At 43.1% G+C, this 19,275-nt stretch overlaps 1 protein-coding gene across 9 annotated transcripts in view; it reads right to left on the bottom strand.

The window, feature by feature from the left end:
• Window positions 1-980: 980 nt before the first annotated feature.
• LOC102695494 (engulfment and cell motility protein 2) overlaps window positions 981-19,275 on the bottom strand; it is a 70,459-nt gene continuing 52,164 nt past the window's right edge. For 3 of the 9 annotated variants that reach the window (XM_015364853.2, XM_015364857.2, XM_015364854.2), the window contains exons 10-23: window positions 17,863-17,898; window positions 13,817-13,870; window positions 11,423-11,473; window positions 10,455-10,577; window positions 9,961-10,083; window positions 9,658-9,762; window positions 8,329-8,437; window positions 7,354-7,490; window positions 6,368-6,531; window positions 5,549-5,661; window positions 4,779-4,886; window positions 4,440-4,522; window positions 3,606-3,683; window positions 981-3,463 (exon numbers count right to left, since the gene is read on the bottom strand). In XM_015364853.2, the coding sequence (XP_015220339.1) occupies window positions 3,263-3,463; window positions 3,606-3,683; window positions 4,440-4,522; window positions 4,779-4,886; window positions 5,549-5,661; window positions 6,368-6,531; window positions 7,354-7,490; window positions 8,329-8,437; window positions 9,658-9,762; window positions 9,961-10,083; window positions 10,455-10,577; window positions 11,423-11,473; window positions 13,817-13,870; window positions 17,863-17,898 (1,485 nt within the window). In that variant the 3' untranslated portion in view covers window positions 981-3,262. The remainder of the gene's footprint in view (window positions 3,464-3,605; window positions 3,684-4,439; window positions 4,523-4,778; window positions 4,887-5,548; window positions 5,662-6,367; window positions 6,532-7,353; window positions 7,491-8,328; window positions 8,438-9,657; window positions 9,763-9,960; window positions 10,084-10,454; window positions 10,578-11,422; window positions 11,474-13,816; window positions 13,871-17,862; window positions 17,899-19,275) is intronic. The other 6 variants (XM_015364856.2, XM_015364859.2, XM_015364855.2 and 3 more) reach the window with 3 other exon arrangements.

Below are 19,275 nucleotides of genomic sequence, written 5' to 3'. Positions count from 1 at the left end.
TCTAAGCGCTTTATCCAATACAAGGTCACGGGGGAGCTAGAGATTATCTCTGCAAGCAACAGGCAACCACAACGGAACCCCGGCCCATCACAGGGCACACACAAGCTAACACTTGGGTTAATTTTCCCAGAAGCCAGTGAACCTACCAGTATGTCTTTGAACTGTGGGAGAGAACATACAAACTGCACATAAACGGCACCCAAGGTGTGGGGATTGAACCAGGGTCCCAGTGCTGTGAGGCAACAGTGCTAACTACTGCGCCACCATGCTGCCTTTGTTTTAAATCTCACCCTGTGAATCGGTACCAACTACAGAGCTGACAGTCTAAGTGAAGGTTCTTGCTGTGTAACCAGTATTCAAACACCCGGGCTATACTGTTGCATATACTAGGACTGGAGCTATGGAATAATGTAGTGGTACTGACATGAATTAAAATAAACAGCAAATTATTCATCTTTATAGTATATCAATCACCCACTAAAAAAGCTCCAACACTGTGTTGTTGAACTCTTAATCTAGCACAGTACTTACAGAGTGCACTACACTACACTAGCCCTCTCGTAGTCTTATCTGTTCAAGACTTAAAAGGTACAAATCTAGCTGAATGTCATATCGTTCAAGGAATTGATTCCTACCGTATCAATTTTTTAACTGATTTACTCAAGCATTTAAGTTGTTATATAACTATGGGTGCAATGTGACTGCAAGAAGGTTTTTCACCAATTGCAATGCTTTAGAATATGCAGTCTGTCCAGTAAGTACATAATCACAATAGTAAAAAGAATTACAGGTAATCTCATCCACATTCTTATCTTCTATGTATTCTTGGGAATAATCTAAAAACACAGCCTCTAGACATAAAGATGAAACTACTGCACCTACAACCCATGTTGTATGATTCTCTGTTCTGTCTTCTGTTATAACCCTCTTTCCACAGGTTACTGCCGATTCCCAGAGAAGGACAGCAAGGACAACGGTGATACCTTTCACTCTCTGTTTATTCACACAAACTCTTTACAATTGCCTCTGTAAGGCAACATAAAGTATACAGATATTAATCATTTATTTATATGTATATTTTGTAACACTTTTATTTCCTTTTATTAACAGGTCATTCACTACCGTCACTAGCATTAACACAATCATAGCTACTGCGAAGATTTCATATGAAACGGTACCAATTACAAACACCCCTTTCCAGGCTCCCCATATACAAACATCTCTCAATCCACACACTCTGTGGCAAACAGCAGTGCTTAAGCTGTTGAGGGCAAATATTAGGCGATTGTCTTAGGATTTGGCAGTAGCATTGGTTGTCCAGCAGAGGGCACTCCGTTCACTTTATGGCCCCTGCATAACCGCGGGTAGGAGAGGTAATGTTCATCCCAAGCTACATTTGTTTTTAAGTTGTGCTCTCAGTCAATTAATTGCACCATTTATTAACTTAATTAAATGTGGCTGCTAGGATTGAGAAAACTACTGTATCTTTTGTTTTCTCTGGATGAGATGTAGTCTGTAGCAGGTACCCAAATGGGTGGACTGAGGCAACTGGGGTAAAGTACCATGCTCAAGGGTACAACAGAAGTAACCACAGCAGGGACTCAAACCCACAACCTTGCAGTTGTCAGTCTGGAGCCCTAAGCACTACTGTATGCTGTCCCTTCCCATATAAACCGACATTAAAACGACAATATGGCAGTGTTCTATAGCCTTTTTATTTGGGTTACATCTGAGACACTAATTTATACAAACTACGCCCCTTCTAATAGTTTTGTCTGGGTCAGTCTCTGAAACGGAAAGCAGAATCAACAATGTCTGTATGTTGGAAAGCCACACGAAAACTTTTTTTCTTCACGTTTCTAGTTCAGATGAAGTCGTGTGCAAAACTCTGCCGAGAGCTGCTGCTTGCTGTGAAGCAGGCAGTACGCTGCATCATGCAGTTAGATGGTACAGGCTTCTCAGGGGAAGGGATACAGCACCCTTCTGATTCTTCACAACTCCCCGAGAAGAAGTTCACTTCGATTTGCACTTGTGTATCAGCTATCCCACTTTGAAGATACATCATGGAATTAGAGAATGGATTTGGAGGAGCTATTCCTATACATGTGAGCAAAGGTATACAGAATTCCCATTCCCAGTAATCTCCATGGAAATTTACTGAGTGACATGAGCAGTTTGGTGCTTCTTCCATGTGCAAGAAAAGAACCAAACTGAACATAGATCTCCCAAACCAGCTGTCATACTGGGGAGATTTTTGAATTGCTAGTATTAGTTAAAGGTTTTCCTGCCAGATGCCCCTTTAAGAGCTCAGAACAACTTGACATATTCAGTTACAAAAATAGACTCTGTTCTCAATTACAAATAACAATAGTGATACTGAAACTGAGAGAGGGAGAAGAGAGACTGGTCAAACTATGCAGACAGCCCTAGCACACCGCTTCTTCTTAAACATCAGTTCATCATGACTCTAAATTTGCTTAAGTAGGATGTTTAAGATTGAGCATTGGATTTCTGACTTTTCTTCAAGATTGTGTTTTCTTTAACAAAAATTTGGAACAGTATAGCACAGTTCACAGAGAGTGTGCAAGCTGAAAACAGTTTCTTCTGTGAACAGGAAATTGCACTCTGAAAAACAGAAAACTCACACACATTTCCACAGTTGAAACACTGCTGTGTTCTACATTCTCTCTACTTTTCAGTGTGGAATTAAGCTCTGTTCAGAGGAGGGGCTGGTTGGTTCCCAGAAGGCCTGCTGTTTTGGATGAACTGAAATCAGACAACATGTTCCAGTAATGAGGCCTTGCAAAACAGCTAGGTTAGATGATTATCAACCGGATTGCAACATCTCTTCAAACGGGTTACATCCTTTCCTGTGCCATCAAAAAAGGCATAAAAGCTATTTTGCCAAACCACCCTCCCTGACAAGTAAAGCCAAGTTCTGATGTGGTCAGCTGAGAATTTCTTTAGTGTTGAAGGACACATCAATATGATTTACAGCCCCTCTTAAAGTAGCAGTGCTGGGTGTATTGTTATATTGTCATTAAAAGCTGCCTTTATTCTTTCCTCACCAGTTCTTCCTTCCTCCCTCTCCCTTTGTCTATTGGTCTCCCTCTCCCTCATCCCTCCCGACCCCACCATCCCTCACCTGTCCCCATCTTCCCTGTTGCCCATTACCCCTCCCAGATCCATAAAGCTTCCTCTACATGTTCCCTTCCATCTGCCTCCCTCCCCCACCCTCTAGAACTGCTTGGTCCCCCCCCCCTCAGCCGTAGTGATAGGTGAAGTTGTAGGTGCTGGGCTCCTTGGGCACGGGGGGCGGGGCCTCGGGGATGGTGATGTTCTCCAGGTCGAGGAGGCGGAGCTTCATCTCCATGCTGATGAGGGTGTCAAGGTCGCTGCGGGTCAGATCGCTGCTCATCTCCCGGCCGAGGAGAGCGCACAGCCCGTCGGTCCAGATACAATACTGATGACACACGCACACACACAGGGAGACAACACCCTCCTTTCAGATTCAAAAATCTGTAATGATCCACGAGTCAGGAACATGAGTTTGGATTTGTGTTGAACCCATGTAAGGGCGCAGAGGAGGTGCGTCAGGGTCTTACCTCATACTTATTGGGTGCGATGAAGTTCAGAGCCTCGTCAGGATCGTACAGGATGGAGAAGGCAAGCTCCACAACTTCCTACACAAATCACATGTGTGTTAGAACAGGCAACCACACTGCCCAGTGGCTGCAAGCAGTCCTTTTCATCTCTTTATACAAGACATGCATGAATACAGTACATACATACACATACATGTATTTACACACACATATTGTATAAAAAATATATTGCATGGTAGGGAAGCACAGAACTGATCCATTTTACAATGTAAAAAAACAGTCAGAATACACCGATCAGATATATGACTTAAGGTGCCTGATTAGCGTATACCACATATTGTTAAACTGCACCTACTCGTAACTGTTGTTGACTCTCTGATTACAATCTTCACATGTGGAGCATAAGATATTATTCTGAACTGACTTCCTGAAGATAAAAAGCTTCCACAATCTTTTAATGTGCACACACAGGGTCAAAGAGAAACATGCAGCTTTTGTGCCAGTAAATTCTCCATTTAATAGCTTTATCACTCAATTCCTACAAATGCAACAGCCCTCATGTTTCATAGTTACTTAACCCTGAAAGGATTTCTTTCAAATCACAGGGTTTAAGAGAATTTGAAGAACTGATAAACACAGCTGGTCGGAAGAGCTTGGGCTGGGAGTAAAACCCTGGACAAACTGCGGCCCTCCAGGAGGGGATATAAACATTTTCCAGACACCCTGTATAACCCTCCAAGATGATCTCAGTGATTTACTGAGCAAGGCAAATGAACCCAGATCCCCCTTTCCTCCTCTTAAGTGTCCCCGCTGTGTCCAGCGTGAGGGTGGCACCTTGTTCTGTTTCAGGGTGCTCTTCTCCTTCATGTGAGGACAGTCCTTTCCTGTCACCACTGACTTGATGTCAGCTACCGGAACTAAGAGAGAGAGAGAATGAGAGGAAGGATGAGAGAGAGAAAGAGACACACAAGGGGGAGATTCAGCCAGACTGAGAGATGCTAGAAAGGCTAGCCTTGCTTTCCTTCCCCAGTATCTACAGATCCAGACGCTAGTCTCTACTCCCCTATAATCACCCATCTGCTCCCCCATTCATCCCAGCTGGAAATAAGCTCATTATTTACACACCCCCCTCTCCTTTAACAAAACCTCCCTCCTTTCTGTTAGGGAACTTACTCTTGTCAGTGAGCAATTCGAAGGGCACCTCCCCCTGGGGTGGCTCCTCCAAGTCTCCGTAGTGCAGAACTTTGTGATTCAGAGACAGACGGCAGAACCAGAACTTCTCTGGAGAGGAAGACAGGTGGTCAGTGCTGTGTGTGTATGAGCATGGTCAGTGCTGTGTGTATGAGCATGGTCAGCGCTGTGTGTATGAGCATGGTCAGTGCTGTGTGTGTATGAGCGTGGTCAGCGCTGTGTGTATGAGCATGGTCAGTGCTGTGTGTGTATGAGCATGGTCAGTGCTGTGTGTATGAGCATGGTCAGCGCTGTGTGTATGAGCATGGTCAGTGCTGTGTGTACGAGCATGGTCAGCGCTGTGTGTATGAGCATGGTCAGTGCTGTGTGTATGAGCATGGTCAGCGCTGTGTGTATGAGCATGGTCAGCGCTGTGTGTATGAGCATGGTCAGTGCTGTGTGTATGAGCGTGGTCAGTGCTGTGTGTACGAGCGTGGTCAGCGCTGTGTGTATGAGCATGGTCAGTGCTGTGTGTATGAGCATGGTCAGTGCTGTGTGTATGAGCATGGTCAGCGCTGTGTGTATGAGCATGGTCAGTGCTGTGTGTATGAGCATGGTCAGCGCTGTGTGTATGAGCATGGTCAGCGCTGTGTGTATGAGCATGGTCAGCGCTGTGTGTATATGAGCATGGTCAGTACTGTGTGTGTATGAGCGTGGTCAGTGCCCTGTACCAACACCATATGTACGCCGCCAGCGCAGTGATCAGGATGCACCTTGTCTCCGGCGGTTGCCAATCTTGCGGAAGCAGCTCCCCTCACACAGCCTGTTCAGACGTTGCTGCTTTATCAGTTCCAGGATTTCTGGTTGGATTCGCTCCCGCAGCTCACTGGAAAGTGGACAGAAAGACACTATATCCAGTTACTGCAATAGACAAAGTCACTGAGCTCACAGGGAGTCACTGGTGCACAGCTGTACAGAGATGGAAACAAAGGCACAGCACTTTCAAGCATTCTAATTACCTGCCAGCCCTTAGACACAAGCTAAACACCAGCGTCCTTCACCCCTTTAATTTTATTTGGAAGCTAAACTTAAACGTTCCATAAAATATTTTTAGTTTGAAAATTCTGTACTGTATACTACTGTATAACCTAAAACTGAACTTTTAAAATGTGACCCTTCTACCTCGTTTGAAGAATAAAATTTTAATGTGCTCTGTTTCTCTGGTTTGTGGCCAATCTGAGAAAAATAACTTCACATTATCATTGGTTTTATGGTTTGATCTTATATCTCGCATATTACATTAAATATTCTCTTCTTAAGAAGAGACCTGATATCATCTGAGAAAAAAAAACAATGTTTTAAGTCTTGCAAACCACTGGAGTCACATCTCCATCAGTACTGACGAAAGGACTCCAGCAGCAAAGACATTATCCTTCATAAAATGCTCGGTTATGGGATCTGAACTATCAGAATACGACTGAGACTGAGAGCTTCGTTCCATGGTGTGAACGGAGAACCATGTCCGAAGGGAAACGTGAAAATAAGAGCTGGGTTCCCCCCAGCAGACTCTGGCTCAGGCAGGGGAAGCTCACATGATGGGGGGGGACTGGAAGTCGTCCTGGCTCATCCTCTCGGACTGGCGCAGCCGCAGGATCTCGGAGTAGCTCAGCCCCCGGAGCTTGCTCTTCAGCTGGTCCAGGGAGGTGGGCTTCATGGCCAGGGCCCGGGTGATCTGCTCCCGGACCACCTGCATGACCTGGGCAACACGAACAGCACGGGATCAGGACGGGCAGGCCCCCCCTGACAGTTTCATGACGGCCTGCTTGGATGAACGAAAGCCTGATAAAATCCGAAACCATGACATTAACAAGCAAATATTAACATTTGTTCATTAATCTAAAAAATATTTAGTTAAACTGAATGAACTAGTGAAAAACCATTCAAATGAAGTGCTATGATACTCTCCTTTGCCAATGCAGTACATACATATACCCACACTGGCCAGAACGCTAGGACTCTCCGCCTCCCCTCCACTCAGATGAGAAGGCTCTTTCAGCAGTAGACTGTGTGCTTGGCTAAAGAACATGAGACAGCCTCACATTTCCAGTCCTGGCAAGGACAATTCCTAGATCCCAATCCACTGAAAACTGGTAGACCCAGTGGAAAGTACAGTTCAATCCCACACACCATCACCCTCTTCACAACATCAACTCAAGGCAATCCTGCAAGAAAAATGGGATGGGACAGGCCTACATCTTTCTCAGATTTCACACCTTGTTCGTGCTGTATGCACTTGTCGGGCATTCTGAATATTTTAGCACTTAAAAGATGTAGACTTTCCGTCTTAATTAGTATTACCGTGTTTACAACTGTTACAGTGTATGTAACAGCTTTCAGTCCAATGTACCAGCCTCATAATGTGCTACTACACAACACTCCACTAAGAATGTCGCAGTGCTGTACAGAAAGGAACTGATAACATATTATGCCACTGTACTTTGCTTTCTCTCCACTTTTAACAGTAACACACACACAACGCTGGCTCCTCACAGCTCCAGCACAGGCACTGGGAGCTGACCTTATTGAAGTCCTCTGATGTGGCCCTCATCTCTTTCCAGGTCTTATTGAACAGCTGGATGCAGACACAGAAGAACTCCTCCCAGGCGCGGTCGTGGGTGAAGAACATGGGGTGGTAGTCATTGCAGCCCTCATTGGCTGAAAACAGAGACAGTTGACCGCGTCATTCTAGCCCTTCCTTCATACAAGGAGGCAGTGCCAGGGGGCCAGTGAGATCCTGGCAATGTTGTGAGCTGCTGCTGCAGGTGGGACCCTTGCTCCTGAAACACCCAGAGCTCAGACCTGGATGGAGGTATTCTCTGCAGCACGGCAGCGATGAGTGTGGTCAGTATTCAGTTTCAGTGATGATCTGGGGATACACATTAACTGGAATGTCTGACGCATTCCAGTGCAGCTGGATTGATTACACAACCTTCACTTAAATTACATACTGCAACAATAGGGCTATCTGTGTTAAAATCCTGGAGTGGCTTGGAATGCGTCAGATTTCACTGTCCCCGGTAAAGGGCATCAGTTGGAGCTGTCAATAGACATGTAGGGGGAATTGGCAGAACTCTGTGGCTCTGACCAGCAGATTTTTGGGTATAGAAAACAGTCAAACAGTCTCAGACTGCAAGTAGGAATGAATAGTCTCTGAGGCATGCTGCCCTGCAGCCCGATATTGCTAGATCTCAGAAGAATCAGAACACTTGGTGTGGTACCCGAATATGAAGCAACTGAGAAAAATATGTGTTGTTGGTATTTGGTATTTGCAAACTCCCTTGAATTTTAGCGGCGATATCATTGTAAATAATGGTTAGAATAAAAAAAAATCAGTGTAGTCTAGTGTAGTGTCATCAGTCAGAGCTACGCAAGCACTAGTACAGAGTGTAGCACTGGGTTTAGTATGAGGTACAAGCCCATCCTGGCACGGGCTATTGGGTGCTATGGGGAGCGGGCATCGTTAGCATTCCGGGTGGTAGAGTGTGGTACTCACGCAGTTCTCCGACTTGCAGGATCTCGCACAGCATCTTGGTCAGCTCAATAGCACAGCGGCCGAAGGGACACTCATGCTTGTCCTCTCGGCTGCTGTTCTCCAGGACAATCTGGGCACAGAGACACAAGGGACAGTAACATGCTACTCAAGCACTGCTGTACCGGGAGGGAGTGCTGAACCCAGCACCCCGTGGTGCTCCTATTTTCCCACACTGATCTCCACAGAGATGGCTATTAAGCAATGATATTCATTTCTCAATATCAATGTTAAATACCAACGCTCCAATATTGTTTCTCATCTGATGACCTATAATAAGGTTGAGAAACTTAGAAATCTTACAGGAGTAAACAAACTCACATACCACTCAACAGTGAAATTGTTCTGCCTCTTTAGTCCAGATGTTTTCCAGTAAAAGCACACATACTGAGTACTGCAACACAATATACTGTTAGGATGAAATACTAATTCCTGAAATTATTCCTCTGTGGAAGGGAACTGCAGGAACGCAGTTAACAGCCAACAATAGCTGTGTACATCAAGACGTCTTTGTCTGCTCCATTGAAATCTCTAACTTTTCAACAGCAAAACAGCTCATTCCCATTCCAAATATGTAAAGGAAGTCCAGGTACCCTCATTCTTTAGATCATTCTTTATGGTGCATTATATTTACGTATTTAACAGCTATATCACCCTTCAACTCACATCTGGGAACCCACTGAAGCTCAACGGGTGTGAGCCTGGCCAGAATCTGGCTGGGTGACCTCATGGGAACACTAAGGTTGCTGCTGGCAGAGGTGTTAGTGGGACCAGTCCTAATGCCCCAGTATAGAATGGGAAATCTATATAGTAAAAATCAGATGTCAAACCAGTCCTGACTCTCTATGATCATTAAAAATCTCAGGGGGGTTCCTCGAAAAAGAGTAGGAGTGTCACCCCAGTATCCTGGCCAAATTTTCCATTGACCTTTACCAAACATGGCCTCCTAATAATCCTCGTCTACGAACTGGCTTCATCACTCTGTTCTCCTCCCCACTGAGAGCTGGTGTGTGGTGAGCAAACGGGTGCACTATGGCTGCCATTGCATCATCCAGGCGGTGGTGGTGGGGAGACCCCGTTACCCTTAAAGTGCTTGGATTCCCAGAAAAGTATTTTATAATATAAGGAATTATTTATAATAGCATTCTAGATGCACCATTCAAATCTCCACTGAACAGCACTTGATTTTTTATGTCAGCCTTGTCTTTTCCCACTTCAAAAATAACTTCAATTTATGTACAACTTTGTGTTTATTATTTTCAATGCCCGGAAGTGTTAGTGCTGCAACCCTACCCTGATGTAGGTGTCCTGGTGAACTTTGGCGAGATACAGCATGTTGTCCAGTGCCAGCATGCCTGGAGGGGTCTGGGTGAAGTCCATGGCGGGGTTGATGTGGTTCTGTGGAGACGACACAAAACGCGTCTCAAAATCTGTCTGTTTCCCCACAATGTCAGAACTTTCTCTTAAAATGTAACTGAATTGGAGCTTTATGGTACAGCAGGGCTTAAACATCCATGACAATGAATCCCACTGTTAATTCTGCTCAGTGTTAATCAAGCCACATTCCTAATTAGACCTCAGTGATAGCGCACTCACAGTGAAGCCCAGCATTTTGTAGTCCTTGGTGTACATCGCCTTGCGTTTCTCTGTGCTGCTGTTGGGGTCATTATCACCATCGAAAGCGATCCTGCGCAGCTCAAAGATGACGTCCCTCTGTGCCTGGGGAGGAGGAGAGGCAGGGAACAGCTGTTCAAGCAAGAGCGAGATGGAGAATCTCCAGCCCTGGGAACTCTTCAGCTGCTCCTACTTCTGACCTGGCCATTCATCTTTCAGGTCTGCACTATTTCACACTGTGCATGAAGCACTCATGTTCCGATTTCCTCTGAATCACAGAATACAGAAGCTACGGATGAGTCTCAGACTGCTCCAGCATGCACTGGTAGGAAAGTGAAAAGCAGGTACAGTATGACATCTGAAGTTTAGTAAAGGCAACAGAATGCATTTTTTTGCTAGTCAGCAGGGTCCAACTCCATTTTGCATTTGTGTATCTAAAAAGCGCAACGAATTCTAGGCACAGTTTTTTAAAACACCTGATCACTGGGATCCATCTTGGTCATCATGCGCTCCTCCAGAAGGTTAAAGGTCAGGACCTGGAGCACATACAGCTGGTGTGCCATCTCTGCTTTGATGGGCCGATTCCCGCGAATGATGTGCTGCAGTGAGAGGGCAGGAAGATGCCACTCAGCATGCGTCAAGTTTGACAATGCAGTTGCATGACTGCAAAACAGGTATTATGTACCTGCTAAGCATTTATACATACACAAAGCACATTAATGAACCGGCACCAGAAAACAGCTACATGGCTGAACAGGATGGCACATACAAAGATAACCATATAAACAGACACATGCATATTATCAGGGTCTTCTGATTTACATTGCAATCTAAAATAAGAACTGCTTAACTCAATCAGGTTATTCATAGGCTGTGTGGATTTTGTAAAGAATTGGTTTCTGGGGCACTCTTATGCATGGCTTAGGGATTTATCCCTCTTATGAACTACAATCATCAACATTGAGAGATGACAGGAGATTTTCTATTGTTCAACTTCTGGTCTGCATTGTCTGGTTTGATATAATCCCAGACTGCTGGTCTGGTACTGTCTCTGATCGGGAGTGTACACGTAATGTTTCCTGTTGGATGAATGTTTCTTCATAGTGACACCTGAGGACTGTGATTCTTCCATGAAGGGTAATTTCATGTATATACTAATATATTGTAAACTAGTAAACATTTAAAATCAAGACCCAGGTCACAAGATTTTGAAATGAGATGTTTATATACAGTATTTAGAGTTTACTTGCTGTAAAAAAGTTTTTACAATATTACTGCAGATGTCCTACACTCAGAATGTATACTCATTAAATAATAGTTTAACTATTATGGTGGATACGTGGTCCAGAATCATGTATTTCTTCAACAATCATGCAGCTCCAAACAGGTCTACAAATACACAGTTGGGCAGAGAGAACTGGTGTCCTTCTGCACCTTCACTCACATTGAGGATGATGGACCTGAGATGTTTCTGGGCTAGGGTGCTCGCCATCTCCTGGAGACAGAAAACAAACACACACACATGCACAGTGTCATCGGGTGGGAAAGGGATTGCTGGTAGAGAAATGCAGACTGGGAAATGTAGTTTACCGCTGTGCACCTCACATCAGCCACCTCGTGTCTTGTTTTAAATGAAGTTACAAAAACAGAGGCAGACCTTTTTGTGTCTGGGGTCTGCTTTACTAAGGAAAGATGAAACCTCATCATAAGGTGAACAGAAAGAATGACAAGTCTACAGTAAGTATACAAATTTAACACAAATTATTTTTTTCCACAATGGAATAGGGCTTGTTAAACTGTCATTTTCATGTACAAACAGCAGTTAAACTACTAACACAGGCTGAAAGGCTTTCTCTTGATTGTTATCTTTATAATGTTTGTGGAACTGGAATATTTGTGGCTATATCGCTTTCTGACTGGCCCCTACGTTGTACATTCCTTGACAAAACATGTCCCCTGACAACAGTGTGAAAATGTTCAAATTCTGTCCTTTAATTTAAATGTACACAGCGTTTCACAACCGCTGATAGTGAAGGCAGTAAGGGATTTCCACATATTTCACTTCAAATGTCTAAAATAACAACATTTCACTTAAAAAACTTCCTTGTTTGTGATGTATTAATTGCAAGATGAGAACCTTTTTAACTTAATTTTCTGTCAATGGATTGTTATCAGTATAATCTCAATCAGAGAAAAGAGGAAACATATTCTCAGGATCTTAATCAAAGAACATTTCATGAGCTGATTTACAATCTATGGAGGTTGAGGTTTTGGCTGAAATTTTAATGTATCCAATATGGCATATGGTAACCAGGGATACACTTTGCATTTATATTGTAACCAAATTCAATTCCAAAATAAATAATGTAGTTGAGACTTCTGTACTTTCAAATACAGTACATATGCATTAATAGACAAAATACTGCTATTTTCAATATAAACATCACAATCAATTTGCATGCTCACAAAAATCATTGTGCGGCTAGTTTCAGTTCCTGCAGTGTGTTGGCGATTGCAGTCACTGCTCCGAGATGAACGTATGGGTTAATAATGAGCATGTACTTTGTTTTCAGACAGGCAGGCTGCCAACCCATGGACAGAAAGAGCTTCCCATCAAAGGGACACATCATGTTGCTGAAGCTTTTTGTGTCTGATTTGCGCAGCTGGTTTCTACTGGCCATGTGCTTCTATATTTGCTACACTATTGATTATTCTCACAGTACACTTCACAAATGACCCATCATCAGCTCATGCAGAGTAGCTTTAACTAAAAACTTTGAAGGGAATTTAGGTGTGTACAGTATGATTACCTCTTAGACATCCTTTAAACTTCTTAATGTGGTCGATAGTCCCTAGTCAGCTGAGTACGCTCTGTTCACGGGGTGCTATAGATGCCTTTTTTTTACATGTTTTTGGGAGAGCTCAAATTTGTTTAAGTTTTGGAAACAACACTGCTTTGTCTGCTACTCTAAACATGGATATTCTTTGCTGTTACCTTGTATTCCAGCTAAGTTATATCTCCAATCTTAGCCGCCCACAGCAGCAGAAACAAATCTGATTGGCTGTTCTAATTTCAGCTAAAGAATATTAGCGCTGTGTTGGCAGTCTCTTGGATCACTGCGTCCTGTCCTATCTTGACATCATTTATATGGAGTTGTCATATTGGTTTTTGGTTGATCAAAACCATATGTGATAGCATTCAGTGAATGTGTCTCTGTATTTATATAATTAAAGAGATTCATTTCAAACAGTAGTGCAACATCCACACATTCGCTATAATCATTACCTAAGCTACTTGACATGCAAGGAGAATTTCTACAGTATATAACAGATTGCCAGAAGGGTCGTTTTCAGTCTTAAATTAATGAGTGGTTGAAGAAAAGCCCTGTAGATTCCAAATAAAGGAACTGAATGTAGAAAGAGTGTTCTTGCATTTCATAAATATGAAAATAAAAAAGCAAAGCCCCAATCCAAAATTTAAGTCCAAACAACTCATTGCAATCTATGCTCTGGCTTTTTCATGTTAGAAATGATAACATTGACCAGATATACAAAGCACTAGAGGTCACAAAATTTCACTGATACACCTCCAACAAGAACTTGCTACAATTTTGAAAGACAGCTAGCCTGTTCTCAATGTCTCCAGGAGGTGGCACCTCTTTGCAGTCTCTTTCTACAACTATTTCTTGAGATTCATGAGACAATGTTCTGCCACTGTCAGCTACACAGGATGTGGTGGAGCACTGGCCCGTCGCGATATTTCTAGTAACGTCATGTTAATTGTTACAGGCATGACAGTGTCACAAATCTGCACCACACAACATTCATGAGCACTGACCTCTGACCTCTGACCTCTGACATGTTCTATCCGTCTATCTAGTTGCAGCACAGGCTGGAAGAGAACAATGGTAGAAGTAGAAATGGATCATGGCACCAGTAGTTTATTTAGATTTGGATGATGGCTTCACTGTGGAATAAAGAAAACAGCTCAAGCCTTCCGAGCGTCTCAGCCAGTAAAGGCACGCATCCGAGCGCTGGTTGAGCTCTGTGGGTTCAAGCCCGGGTGAACTGAGGTTCCAACAGCCGGGGCGCAGAATGGGTAGTGTGGGATTAACTGACACACGTTCTCTTGGATCTCAGAGGCGCACTGGCTCCCAGCAGCCATGCACTGCTGTCGGTGAGGGACACTCCTCTCCTCCAATAGATCTGAACCTCCAGGGCAGGGCCTGTGATATCTTCAAAGACCAGTGGTCCAAAAGTGGGCAGGTCAAACGAGTCTGCCTACATCTCCTCATTCTCCCCTGTGTGAGGCTCACAGGCTTCCTAGCTCTGAGTTGAGTCATGTAAAACTCGCAACTCGGTATTCCAAGTTGACTGAGTATAACTAAAATAATTGGTGACTCTAAATTTAGAACAAAAAACTCTAGCTGCCAGCAGTGGGCTCCTGCTTGCTTTATGTATTCACTTGACAATGGCGAGCAGAGTGCAAATTCAATCTCCAATGCCTTTGAATAATGTGCATATGAGTAAGTGCAGGTCATCTGGTTGTAACATTCGCACGTGGCTTCTACCAAATGAAATTTGGGAAAAGCAAGGAGCTTGTGCTTGACATTAATCAGAGAAGAGAAAGGCACTCCATGTGAAAAACTTTGTGGGTTTAATGAATGTTTTTTTTTAAAGGATTACAACAAAAGCTGACAGGTAATTATAAGTTCGACTCATAAATTGTAGATGAAACATAGTGCATTTCTTTTAGACTTAAATATATGATGGGAATTAAATGAATGCAGCACAATGTCCAGAAAAGTGCCCACTTAGCCGAGTTTAATGCAAGGAAATGACTGACAACAGTCAAGGTGTTTAGAAAATGAACAGGATTTAAATCGTGATTACTGTAAGAACATATCTGCCTACCAAGCAAACAAACGACAGCTTTGATTAGAAATGAGCTTACTTTTAAGTGCGCAATGACACTCTGGAGCTGAGATTGTCACAAGATGCTTTTACTATCAGCGGTTATTGGTAGTGAAAAAACACCCTGAGAAGGCAGAAAATCCCATTTTACAATCGTCGAGTGTTTAACAGATTCCCCCCCGTTTCATTCATTAAGGACAGTGTAAAAACTGTTGGGATGTAGTCATTAGTAAGTCCCCCGAGCCTCCTCTGTCAAAGTCTTACACACTGCAACTACTTAATAATCTGGCTCTCAAACAAACACAAAAGGCTTCAGTAAAATGAGAAGCAGCATGTTCATGTAGATTAAATTACACAGGAAAAACTGCACAGACTGCTGGGTTGGAAACAGATGTTCGGTGCCAAGTTACAGCTGATGTAGATTGGCGTTTCACTGTAAATCTCAGTATTTATTATATGTTTACATTAATAATAGCCTATTAAACCAATACTGTACAGCTCCACAGAACATGTTATTAAAGCATTTTTGTCAACGAGAGCAGTAACTGTGTGAGATCACTACTTATAGGATGAACTGGTGGTGGTTGAGGGGAGTCCCCATTACTCCCCATCCATGAGTGGAGTGTCCAGAAAAGCACTATATAAGTGTAAGCAATTATTATTAATTAATTATAATTATAATTACCAAGCCAGCCAAATGGACATATTTGCCAGATAATAGTTATTCTAGCCTGTAACTTATTTTTTTTCCAAAGAACACAAATTAAATTCAACGTTAGAGTAATGTTGTAGGGTGTGTGTTAAAAAGCCATTATTGACTAGTTTGTATGTACAAATGTCACAGATGATGCTGTAAAGATAATAGCTGTAGGAAGATTAAAAAATGTCAATAAAGTTCATGACTGCGCAAGCTCCCAGCAGATACTGTCTAGTGTAAACAAGTACAGAATATTATACAGTATGTAGGTATTTAAAGCATACACTACAGATATAAAACAGGAAACAATGAGCTTGAAGTAGCTATTTATGAAAAAGACTTTGGTGCTCATGTTGACATGTGAAACAAAACGCTACAAAAGTACAGTTAAAAGCACAGGATTTGAATCAAACGCAAAAGGCTTCAGCAAAATGAGGAGCAGCATGTTTGTGCAGATTAAATTACACGGGAAAATGCACTTGTAATTACGTTTAAAATGCACTAGTAAGGGTAGTTAGAATATCGTGTACAATATTGATCACCAATAAAACAGATATTGTTGCCCTTGAATCAATCATGACCATAGCTTCCAGATACACTCCTGGACTTAAAGTCTAATAACAGACTAAAGAGGCTGAACTATTTTAGTCTTGAACAACCAAGACTATTAGAGGCTCTGATTCAAGAATTCTAAATCCTCCAAGGCACTGAGAGAGTTGAAACACGAATCAGAGGACAAGTGTAGAAACTTCATAGAACTGCATTTCAGAGGAGTACAGGGGGCACCTCCTGATGCAGCAGAATTGTGAGAGTATAGAATCCCATACTGTGCCCAGCCATGAAGTGAAAGCCGATACTCTGACTTCTTTCAAGATACAACTAATCCTTGGATCAATACACTGCTAACTTCAAAACAGGCTTTGATGGGCCAAATGGCCCTCTCTTCACTTGTGATATTTCATAGGTATATGTAATGTAGGTGAGGGACCCTCTGGACGGTCTGTGAGGAATCTCCTAGTTCCCTAGGCTCTATTATGGGAACAGCAAAGGTGAAGTAACAATTCTGGATCATTGTGCGATTAAGGATAAGAGGAAAAAACAAAGGGAGAGAAGTTCATGTGAAAACTACTAAAGCTGTAAAATTTGTACTTGTTTTATTTTCAACACTTTTGCCCAGGAACTAGCAATGAAGTGTTGTGCTGTCTGAAAGACAGCAGCCCTGAAAGCTTTTCAGTCACGTTTCCACCGTTAGAGAGTAATGAAGCTCGCAGAAGGCCAGTGGGCCTTTTGTCATGACATTGCCATACGTTTCTATCTTCAAATCCCTACAAAAGAACATACTGGATTGCCTATGTAAAGATATCTAGCCACTTAGTAGAACTGAACTGTCTTGCAAAGAGATTCAAAGACTTCCTACAGTTTTCAGAAAAGAAAGCAGGAATATTGTTTATCACAGTGAATGTGTGATCAATGTTTATGACACTGAGACTTCTAATGGGATCAGTAATAAGTGTGTACAGACAGCATGCAGTAAGCATTGAGAGTGATAGTGTGCACAGAATACTGCCAGTGTGATCAGTGTGTATTAACAGTGTAGCACTGCCAGTGTGATCAGTGTGTATTAACAGTGTAGCACTGCCAGTGTGATCAGTGTGAATTAACAGTGTAACACTGCCAGTGTGATCAGTGTGTATTAACTGTGTAGCACTGACAGTGTGACGAGTATATTAACAGTGTAACACTGACAGTGTGAAGTGTATTAACAGTGTAGCACTGACAGTGTGACGAGTGTTTTAAGAGTGTAACACTGACAGCGTGAAAAGTGTGTATTAACAGTGTAGCACTGACAGTGTGAAGAGTGTGTATTAACAGTGTAGCACTGACAGTGTGAAGAGTGTGTACAGTATTAACAGTGGAGCACTGACAGTGTGACAAGTGTTTTAAGAGTGTAACACTGACAGCGTGAAAAGTGTGTATTAACAGTGTAGCACTGACAGTGTGAAGAGTGTGTATTAACAGTGTAGCACTGATAGTGTGACGAGTGTGTACAGTATTAACAGTGGAGCACTGACAGTGTGACAAGTGTTTTAACAGTGTAACACTGACAGCGTGAAAAGTATGTATTAACAGTGTAGCACTGACAGTGTGAAAAGTATGTATTAACAGTGTAGCACTGACAGTGTGAAGAGTGTGTACAGTATTAACAGTGGAGCACTGACAGTGTGAAGAGTGTGTACAGTATTAACAGTGGAGCACTGTTAGTGTGTACTCACAGTGAGCTGCAGGTCCAGGGGGTTACTGTGCTCCTCCTGGGTGGCGTATAAGCAGGGATGCAGGCGTGACAGCAATGGAAACAAAGAGCGCTCACTTACACACAGGCATGAACATGGCTCCATGCACACAACAGAACAGCACAGCCACAGCCCCCACACAACCAGCAGGACAAAAGGCTAAAGAAAAGCAAGGGCCCATGTGAGCAAAGCAGGAATCCCCTGATCTCATTCTTAGCTGTTCTAAACTCAAGAGGACTTGGGTCCCCAATTTGCAGAGAACACTGACTGGTATAGCTCTCACTGACTGTACAGAAGGCTCATAAGTGCACAGGAGTCACTGCACTGCAGTCCTCTGAGGAAACAGCAGACAGCACACCCAACCCCAGCAGTGCTCAGCCAGCTGTATGCTGCTCCTTGTGGAATTTCTGTGTCATCTAATGACCTTCACAAACCAAGGCCCAGCCTGCATTCTAACAGGTCTTCATCAGCTGAACTGCTCGGACATCTTAAAATCCAGGAATCTCCATTCTAGCTCTTCTTCTCAGTAGCTTATAGCTACACTATATTTAGGAGTTTAGAACAGTGAAAGAAACTGTTAACAAGCCCTGCAGCAGAAAAATTGTGTGGCCGCATCAATACAATTCAAAGGAGGGGGAAAATCTGAGGGCTCACTGCAGAATTGGTGAAGACAAAAGATTTCTATCAAAAAGAAAAAAAGAAAGAGGATTAGGACAATTGAGAGAATACTGAATTGATGTTCTGCCATACGTGTGACCTAGAAGTCTGTAAATGCTTCTCAGCAATGCCTCTTACAAGTTCACTGTGAAATTACATAAGTTAAAATATACATTACCGTCTTGTTCATACACTTGTTTAATGAAGCCAGACACAGAGTTAGTTCTGGGTGATCAGCTAGGGACTGCCACCTCATTGCAGATCTTTCATCTGCTTATATTTGATCATTAATAAACACAAATCCATCATTTAACAGAATGTTTACAGGAACCTAGATGTGAACTATTCATAACCAGTTACTGCTGCAGAGCAAAGGAATCCAGCACAGGGAGAACAAGGAGGGCCAGGGAGTTTCACAGGGTGAGCAGTACGAGGCTGGGAATTCAGCACCTTACAAGCCCTTACAGCCCAGCACCTTTAACAGCGAGATAACTCGTCTGCTTTCAATGCATTGACCAGCATCGATATAATCCTGCTGTGGAAGACTGGTATTTGACTAAGTGGGCTAAAAATAACCCTGAGGCACTATTGCCCACCCACTCTCTCCACACACCTACACTCACATCGGCAAATAATACAACCCCCTCCTCACGGACAGATAGATACAGCCCTCTGTATTTGGCAGCAGGGCTGAAGCAAGGAGCGCACAGTGAGAGGTTAGCCCATGGCACACGCTGA

This window comes from Lepisosteus oculatus, chromosome 16 (assembly GCF_040954835.1).
Source record: "Lepisosteus oculatus isolate fLepOcu1 chromosome 16, fLepOcu1.hap2, whole genome shotgun sequence".
In the NCBI taxonomy this organism is placed as follows: domain Eukaryota; kingdom Metazoa; phylum Chordata; class Actinopteri; order Semionotiformes; family Lepisosteidae; genus Lepisosteus; species Lepisosteus oculatus.
Note: the sequence above shows the minus strand (reverse complement) of the source record. Positions and strands in the feature narration are given on the sequence as shown.